General features: G+C 38.8%; 1 protein-coding gene across 1 annotated transcript; it reads left to right on the plus strand.

Moving 5' to 3' along the window:
• The first annotated feature begins 2806 nt into the window (after positions 1-2806).
• Positions 2807-8153, plus strand: LOC132601517 (uncharacterized). Its single transcript, XM_060314598.1, has 4 exons — positions 2807-2875; positions 2954-3303; positions 3394-3940; positions 7479-8153. Exons 1-4 carry the CDS (start codon positions 2807-2809, stop codon positions 8151-8153), a joined length of 1641 nt encoding a protein of 546 aa, XP_060170581.1.
• Positions 8154-10546: the final 2393 nt, after the last annotated feature.

Here is a 10546-nt window from a genome sequence, read left to right on the forward strand (position 1 = left end):
GCCCCGTATATATGCTTTAGCCGAACGACAGGATCTTCAGTCCTCCCCCGATGTGGTTACAGGTATATTATCCATATTTTCCCATGATGTATATGCATTGATAGATCCAGATTCTACCCTATCTTATATTACTCCGTATGTTGCTGGTCGTACTAGGGTGAAACCTGAGCCAATTAAACCTTTTGAGGTATCTACTCCGGTTGGTGATCCCGTGATAGCTAGACAAGTATACAAAGATTGTGTAATTGTGATATGCGACTGCCAGAATAAAGCTGATTTAGTTGAGCTGGAAATGTTAGATTTTGATGTGATTATGGGTATGGATTGGTTAGCCTCATGTTATGCTAATGTTGATTGTCGAATGAAAGTAGTTCGATTTCAATTTCTGGGAGAGCCCGTGCTTGAATGGAAGGGTAACACAGGATCACCCAGGGGTAGGTTTATTTCCTACCTTAAAGCAAGAAAGGTGATAGCTAAGGGCTATATTTATCACTTAGTCCGAGTTCATGACACCGAAGCAAAGTCTCCAATTTTCCAATCCGTTCCGGTGTTGAATGAATTTCCAGATTAACTTCCAGGCCTTCCTCCGAAAAGAGAGACTGATTTCGCTATTGATGTGTTGTCAGATACCAAGCCTATTACTATTCCTCCTTACCGAATGGCTTCAGCAGAATTGAAAGAGCTAAAGGCACAGTTGAAATATTTGCTTGAGAAGGGGTTTATTAGACCCAGTTGATTCGAAAAAAAATTCTCTCTCTAAGCCGAAACCCTAATAATTTCCAACCTTTTCATGGCGACAATGGCCTCTCCGGCCACTAGACAGCCGCCTATTATTGCTGCCTAGGCTAACACAACAGCACCTACACAACCTACTCACCTCTTACCGAACCAAACTTATGAAACAACCCTTAACCCTACTATTTCTACTACTACGTATAGCCCTACATTACCCATGAAGAATATTACATATTTGCATGGAGAGCCCATGGTAGTATGGGATGAAGAGGAGATTGAGTAGATGATTATTAAGGAAAAACTACAATATGCTGTCGTGGGGAAATTCTCATATGGATGGCCTGACGTGAAAGATTTGAGAACATTAATTCCAAAGCAGTGTGGTTTGAAAGAAGAGTCTATTATCGGCTTGTTGAGCAATAGGTATGTACTAATACGTGCTTCTTCTTTAGAAGATTACGTGACCTTATTGTCCAAACCTACATATTACATTATGAATAAGAACTGGTCCTATCCCATGCATACGTTCAAATGGGATCCATGGTTTGATCCAGAGAAGGAAACGAAGATTGCAATTGCATGGATATCATTCCCATCATTACCTCCTAACTATTTTGTGAAAGAAGCAGTTATTTCACTTGCCTCTGTTGTTGGAAAGCCCCTACAAGTTGATATGGCCACAGCCAATAAAACCAGGCCAAGTTGTGCGAGAGTGAAGGTAGAAGTTGACTTGCTTGGAGAATGCCGAAAGAGAATCAATATAAGAATGAAGAAGAAGAGTACTGGGGAGATTGTGGATAAATGGATAAAGATAAATTATGATTATGTTCCTAAGTACTGCAAAAACTACAAACTTCAAGGACATAATGAGCAAGATTGCTATGTCATTCATCCAGAATTGTATCCCAAGGATGAAGAACAAAGAACAGGAGGAAAACAGCAAGGCAGATCAAAGGAAGAATAAGGACCAAAAGAATGCAAAAAATAGCAGGTCTGAGATTAAGGAGTACAAAGGGACTAATGCTAATATAATGAAAGGGAAGGAAATAGCAGACTAGGTGCAGCCTGCAGAGGGCAATGACAATGATGGATTCAAGGAGAAGAAAGGAAAATAAAGGAATAACAGGCACTTTCATAGAGGTAAATATGATGAAAATGCTTGGAGACCGAAGGAGAATCAAAATCTGCAAAATAATCAATATGCAGCACTGCAGAACACAAATAAGGATATAATAGATGTGACTGATATGCAGAAATCCTCAGATGTAGAAGCAAAGATGACTGATGCTCTAAATCAGATAGTTACAGTGCAGCAAATTGTAGAGAATAATGAGAAGGTCAAGGAAAAGCAGATGGAAGAATCAAAGGAAAAGCAGATAGATGAATCAGATAAGGTGGAGAGGATATCAACAAAGGCATGGATTGAGATGAATTTTGGTAAACAACTCAATGATAAAGGGGAGATTTTATCTAAGCAGGTGTCTAAGGTGATTTCATGTACATTTAGTCAAGAGAAGGAACATGATTCAGAAGAAACTAGTGACATCTTAATCCACAAAAACTTGGAGGAAGAAAACAAGTTAGGTGATGTGCTGCAAGAGCATGATGATCATGATGAGACTCGTATATCAGAGGAGGAAGTGGAGGATAATCAAGGAAAACAAGGAAAAGAAGGTACAAGGCCACCAGAGAGTAACAATTCTGTCATCTTGCCTGTGGAACAAGTAGAGAATGCACATCATGGAGAGCAAGATGAGATACAAGCCCAAGCTGATCTCAATAGCCAGGATGAGGAAGATTTAACTCAGAACATTGATGATATAGCACAAAAGGCAGATTTATCCCCTAGAAGTGTGCAGAAATTGAAACAGGCAACAAATAAACAAAAACCTGTCAGAAGTACCAGTATTCCAGTGGCAGGAGTTTCAAAAAGGAGGAGTAAGAACAAAACTAATAATTCTCAATGATAGACAAAGCTTTATTTTGGAATATTAGGTCAATTAACACTTAGAAATCATTTGAGAGGTTAATTGAACTAAAGAGGAGACATCATCATTCTATCATAGCCCTAATGGAACCTTTTCAAGATCCTATTGCTATTGAAGAGTATAGAAGGAAGTTAGGCTTTCAGAATTGCAAGGTTAACTGTTCAGGAAAAATCTGGATTTTTTGGACAGATGAATGACTTGGTGTAGTTATATCTGAATCAAAACAATAGGTTACTTTGCAACTAACTCACTCATCCTTGAATCAATCAGTGCTGGTGTCAGCAGTCTATGCTAAATGTGATAGACAAGAGAGGGAAGAGTTGTGGGAAGATATGGTGGACTTAGCAAATCAGCAAGACCTTCCTTGGATAATAGGAGGGGATTTTAATGTCATAGTGTCTGATGAGAAGAAGCAAGGTGGCCTTCCAGTCTCCTCCAATGAGACTTTGGATTTTTCTACCTGTATACAAAGTTATGGTTTGATTGATGTAGGATTCACTAGAAGTAAATTCACCTGGTGGAATGGGAGGACTGAAGAAGATTGCATATTCAAAAGGTTAGACAGAATACTGGTGAATCAGTAAGTGTTAGATATCATGCCATCCACAGCAGTGACTCATATGATTAGACATGGTTCTGATCATGCACCACTACATCTTGAGTGTAACAGCAATGCACATCACATTGTCAAATCTTTTAAGTTACTTAATTTCTGGACAAAGCATCATACATTTGTGGAGGTGGTAAAGGAGAATTGGACTGCTGATTTCTGTAGAAATCCATTTTATGTATTTCATCAAATGTTAAAGAAACTTAAAAGAGCACTGGTTCAATGGAGCAGGAACACATATGGAAATATATTTCAGCAGATTGCCACTATTGAAGATACTATAAAGGTGAAGGAGTTGCAGTTTGAAAATAATGCTTCAAGGGAGAATAGAATGCTGTTACATCAAGCACAGGCTGAACTAACCAGATTTTTACACCTGGAGGAGGAGTATTGGAAGAAGAAAGCTAGTATGAAATGGTTCAATGATGGAGACAGAAATACAAAATTCTTCCATTCATATGTGAAGGATAGGAGAAATAAATTAACTCTGAAAAGAATACAAGATCCTTCTGGTACATGGCTGGAAAATGAAGTAGATATTGGTTCTGAGGCAATCAGGTTCTTTGAGTCACAATTTAGTGAAGAAAATTCAGGAAGGGATTATGCTGTCACGACCCAACCCCGTGGGCCGTGACTGGTGCCCGAGCTGGACACCCATACACACGTACTTACCAAATCGACATATCCATAGCTTATTTATATCCAACATATATTAACTTACACAAATATTAACCTGAAGCGGTCGCATATGACATACATATCATACAGAAGCCGCTAAGGCTGTCGTGGAACATATCATCCGAAGCATATACATAAGCATATATACATACAAGCCGTTGAGGCTGTCATAGCAAATAGGATCGCTTAGACGCAAACCACAGACATAACCGAACAATAGCCACCCATGACCCACATATATGTCTACAGGCCTCTGACAAACGCAACAGAATCATATGACGGGACAGGGCCCCGCCGTACCCCTGAATATACATACACAAATATATAACGGAAGAGTCTGTACCAAAATATGGGCTCCGGGACAAGGGAGCACTCCAAGGCAACAGAACGGATAGCCTAAGTTGTCGGGTCACTCACACGAACGTCTGTACCTGCGGGCATGAAACGCAGCCCTCGAAGAAAAGGGGTCAGTACGGAATATGTACTGAGTATGTAAGGCATGAAATACGACTGAAGAGATCATAACTGAAACAGAGATTATAGAAATCAAGTATCATAATCAAGAAACCACTGTACCTGTGTAGTGTGGGACAGAATCAAACATTTTCATATCACATACCGTACCCGGCCCATTATGGGGCTCGGTGAATGAAATTATGTCATTATGCCATCATGAATACATGTATACATATACCGTACCTGGCCCTCTAGTGAGGGACTCAGTGAATAGAGTCATACATATCAACATCATATATCACATATATACCGTACCCGGCCCTCTAGTGAGGGACTCGCTGAATAGAGTCATACATATCAACATCATATATCACATATATACCGTACCCGACCCTCTAGTGAGGGGCTCGGTAAGTGAAGTCATATCATCATATTAGTATGCCATCATGTCATCATGCATATACATATATACATACCGTACCCGGCCCTCTAGTGAGGGACTCGGTGAATGAATCATACCGTACCCGGCCCATTAAGGGACTCGGTGAATCAAATCATCATATGCCCTCCTGGCCACCATAACACATCATCATCATCATCATATCATCATAAACATATACCGTACCCGGCCCTCTAATGAGGGAGTCGGTGAACAATGCAGAGGAGTGCGCACGATAACATACCCGGCCCGGGACTCGGTGAATAGACATATTAAGGCGTGCACGAGTAGAGTAGTGAGAAACTATATGCATATAAATTAGACTCGATAAATAAGTATACTTGCCGACATCTGAAGGCTCAGAAACAAGTTTCGGACCAATCCGAGTTAGTATGAGAAAGTTATGATCGTTTGAAGTATAGAACGTTCTACGAACATTTCAGGAGCCCTTTTTGGAAAACCGAAGCAACAATCATATCAAGTACCTTTCGGGTATCGTATGGGTCAAATCAAATATATCTTTTGGAGCCATATGTACGTATCAGAACATGTCAAAGTTTCATTGGCACTTACAGAACTCTTTTAGGAACCAAACTCTTTATGCACATCTCATTGTTCAATCATATAGTGAGCTCGAACATATTAAGCATACTCATACCCAGAAGCACGTGAGAATCATAAATACGCATCAAACCATATGAAACTACTTATGGAAATCAAGAACGTTGCCATCCTAGTGGCTCTAAGAGTAGGAATTTCTTTGAAATAATACATATACGTCATTTGCTCATTTCATACAGATCATGCCAAAAGAAAGAAAGGGTAAGCCTTACATACCTTGCCCGCTTTCTATGCTAATCGAACTTAAGTCTTTCGCTTCGCAAGATCTATAACAATATCCATACATACCGAACATTAGCCATAAACACTTAGAGTCCAATTCTAAACCAACAATTAATCTACAGAAATTTCGGCAGCATTTCCCCTGTAAATGCAACATCCCCGAGAATTCAACTCGGCCAAACATACAACAACAAATCCGAGAATTTAACTCGGCCAAAATATCGGCAACAATACCAACAATTATTCTAACAATATCCACAATCAATTCAAAACGCATTCTAACATTAACAACTTCTTTCTACAAACTTTGACGACTTTCCATTTACGTTCAATTTATAATTGCTTGCATATTCAAGTTCAAATCCGCAACCATTCAAACAATATTCAAGAATACTTCAAACAATCCGTACAATATTCAAATAATCCAACCCATATGCTATGCCACCCGAAATCTTCCAAATGGAATAAGAACAATAACAACACATTTTCTTCCTTCAATTTCATAAACTTCACCAACAATTCACACACTAACAACACTGTTTTCCATAATTACAAGAAGACCATATTCAATTCACATTAACTTCTAAAACAACTTTCCAACCCTCACAACTTCACTAGAATCATTAGGCTTTCATTTTTCATCATAGATTCCATCACAACAACAATCAACATACTAGATAAAATTAGTTCACCATCCCTACACAATACAACACATACACGGCCAACCACACAACTTCCATGTTTTCATGAATTTCACTCATTTCTACATACTACAACATACACAACCATCCATAACATATAAAAAGAAGATTAAATCTTACCTTTTTCCTTCAACTTCTCACTTGGCTAGGGTTTTGAATTTGCAACAACAAGTGGTGTAATCACTCCAACAACTATCCCACGTTAAAGAGAACCTTTAAATTAGTAGGAATACTAGAAGAAATATTTTTTTGGATCAAAATTCTTGGTCTCTTGGCTGAATAGGCTATCCCTTTGTTTTCTCTCAAAGTTTCTTGAACTTTCTCTATGTTGAAGATAAATTTGTCATCTTTCTTTACTTATATTAAACTCCCACATGGGCCTTGGCCCATCAAGGTGGACGGCCAAATGGCCACTTTAATTTCCAAGCCCACTTTTTTTTTTTGTCTTGCAATTCATGAAAAATAATTTTTCAAATTCCAAATTTTCCATTAGCCTTCCTCCGTATTTCTATGAGTCGTCTTGCGAATTTCCCTTTTTACCCCTAACCGTTCTTAACATTTCCACATCAAAATTTTCATAAGCAACTTGTGTGCTAAACAAAACTAAAATATCACCTTGTCCTTAACTTCCCGCAATTGTCTTGAATTATCCGCACGTACAAAATGCGGGATATAACATATGCATTGTTGAAAAATATTCCTAAGCTGATAACTGAAGAACAGCAAAAGAATATGGAGGAGTTGCCATCTGAAAGTGAAGTAAAGGAGGTTGTGTTCTCACTCAATGGGGACAGTGCTAGTGGGCCTGATGGATTCACCGGATAGTTTTATCAGAAGTGTTGGGAGGTTATCAAGCTGGATGTGATTCAAATGGTTTGAGCTTTCTTTTGTGGATCTGAGATACCACAATTCATCGCACATACTAATCTGGTTTTGTTGCCAAAGAAGGAGGTGATTAATACTTTTAGTGATATGAGGCCTATCAGTCTCAGCTCTTTCTGCAATAAGATACTGTCAAAATACTGCAGAATATATTGGCAAAGGTTCTGCCTAATATTATTTCTCACAATCAGACAGGATTTGTGAAAGGAAGGAGCATTGCAGAAAACATATTACTGGCACAGGAGATCATAAGAGATATTAACTTGAGAGCTAAACATACTAATGTGGTGATCAAATTAGACATGGCAAAGGCATATGATAGACTCTCCTGGATTTTTTTGACTAAAGTATTAAGACAGTTTGGGTTTGGAGAGGTTCTCATTGATTTAGTATGGAGATTGCTTTCAAACAACTGGTATTCAGTATTAATCAATGGTCAAAGTCATGGCTTTTTCAGATCAAGTAGGGGGGTAAAGAAAGGTGATCCACTTTCTCCTACATTGTTCATTATAGCAGCAGAGGTCTTAACAAGGAGTCTGAATAAGTTACAAGAGAAGCCAAGTTTCATAGGCTATGGAATGCCAAAATGGAGTCCTCAAATCAATCATTTATCTTATGCTGATGATACAATCTTATTCTGTTCTGGGGATGGATACTCTTTAAAGAATATGATGAGGAGATTGAGGAATTATGAGAAGGCTTCAGGACAGCTGGTCAATACTGATAAAAGTTGTTACTATGTTCATCACAAGGTTTCTGCCAGAGTTAATAGCAGGATTAAAAGACATACTAAGATGAGAAATGTGTCACGACCCGTCTAGAGGGCCGCGACAAGCACCCGGTGCTAGCCCACCCGGGCACCCCTTAACTCACTTTTATGATTACATCTAGGTGAGCCATACAATTAAACATATAAATCTATTCGTTCATCATACCAGTCCAATTGGACGACAATGCCTTTATATAATGATTGGCATCTATGCCACATCAACGTACATGAGCCGACAGGGCTATCAAAATGATATACAAAATATGGGCCGACAAGGCCAGACATATCTAACCATATACAAGTGACTACGAGCCTCTAAGAAGAGTATAACATATCACATGAGCTGGACAGGACCCCGCTGTGCCATAATTATGTACACAAAAGAATGAGTGCCCCAAAAGTTATGGCTCCGAATGAAATGGAGCTCTGCTAGGTGGTCTCTGAGAATACCGCTATGGATCAAGCCTGTCTCCCTGTGCACCTACGGGCATGACGCAGCGTCCACAAACAAAAGAACGTCAGTACGAAGAATATACTAAGTATGTAAAGCATAGTCAATATCAATATAGAAGCATAGATAGAAACATAAGAAATAGCATAGGATGGGAAATGGCAACATCATCGTCATATGCACTTACTTGCCTTTCATAGGAACTTTCCCTTGCTAATACGTATTTGCGTACATACATCACTATCCGTACCCTACCAAAATACCCGTACCATATTTGTGCTCGTATTCGTATACATGCCCTTATTCACATTCATATACATGGTCATATCATATTCGTATTCATATCATATACATAATTATGTCATACACATAGCATTTACATAGCATACCCGACCACGTAGGATCGGTGTTTCATACATATCCTTATATAACATACCCGACCACGTAGGATCGGTGTTTCACGTACCCGATCATATATAGGCTCGGTGATCATACATACCTGGCCAACCAAGGCTCAGTGTTACACGTACCTGGCCCTACCAAGGCTTAGTGTTGTCCATACCCAACTGCAGTGGTGTGCGCGCGTTACGTAAATATACATACATATACATCTATACAAATACTACCCGGCCATATTAGCTCGGTGTTCCATAATAGTCATACATATACACAATAGCTCATAAGCATCTTCACTTTTAACCCCATTATCATAATCGTCATCGTTATTATCATTATAGCCATCATCAATACAATTATCACTATCATCATCATTCATTTCATCTACCTTAATAGGCCTACTCGTCATGCGAGGAACTTAGTACAATCGTAGCGTATCAAGAATCATGAGCTTACAAGCTCGGAAGATCAAATCATTTGAAAGACAACATACTCGTATAGAGGATTTAGATATTTGGCCAAAGAACCATGCCTTATGAAAGAAGGGTTAGCCTTACATACCTTTCCATTGCACTATTCTACACTTGCGCGTTCTCCTCCAATGCTAGCGTTTCTACCTTCATTGAAGTCATACGATCATTAGAATCGATAGCTAGCATATATGACTAAAGCTAGAGAAAATCGGACAGCATCTCCTCCATAACGTATCTCAACTCCCAAACGTCAATAATAAATTCACGATGCCATAACAATAGCCATTACTCATTCACATTATCCATATTTCTAGACTTACATTCAATTCATCCATAACTATGGCCATAACACACATGACGTCCACTTACATACATTGTTCATCTCATGTTCTCAACATCATTTATATCGTATTTACATCACAATAAATCAAGACCCATAGCTCAATTCATACTGTTTCTCAAAATGACACTATTCCATATTTATGACCCATTTTTCTATACTCTTCTACAATCGATGTATTTCAACTCTTAACTACCTTGAACAACATAGAAATATCATGAATCTTACCTTAAATGTTGTAGGAACAAGCTTTAGTTGATAATACTCCACTTGAGCAAAACCCTAGTTTATCTCCATTTCGATTTCTTGACCTTGGATGATCTTGATGGTTTTTCTTACACTTGATTCCCTTGATTTATGTTGTTGATCACCAAATATCCTTGAATTCTTGTGGAATATATGTTGAGAGATGTTCTACAGAGAAGGGGTGTGATGTAGAAGTGAAATGAAATAAGCCTTGGTCCCCTTATTTAATGACTTAAAAATCTGATTTGAAGTGCACCGGGGTTGTAAACTTGGTTTACGGTCCGTATTCCAGTTTACGGACCGTCCTTCGTGGTCGTATTTAATCATATCAGAACCAGAAACCCAAACTGAGATGTGGTGATTTACGGACGCAGTTTACGGGCCGTAAACCACTTTATGGTCCGTATTTTGGGTCGTTTTTAACCATTTGCTCATTTGGCAGAAAGTTGAAGTTTTTGAAGCCAAAATACGACATGGCAGTTTACGGACCGTATACCACTTTACGGTCCGTATTTCGTTTTACGACCAACTAGCCAGAA

The sequence above is a fragment of the Lycium barbarum genome, chromosome 7 (genome assembly GCF_019175385.1).
Source record: "Lycium barbarum isolate Lr01 chromosome 7, ASM1917538v2, whole genome shotgun sequence".
In the NCBI taxonomy this organism is placed as follows: domain Eukaryota; kingdom Viridiplantae; phylum Streptophyta; class Magnoliopsida; order Solanales; family Solanaceae; genus Lycium; species Lycium barbarum.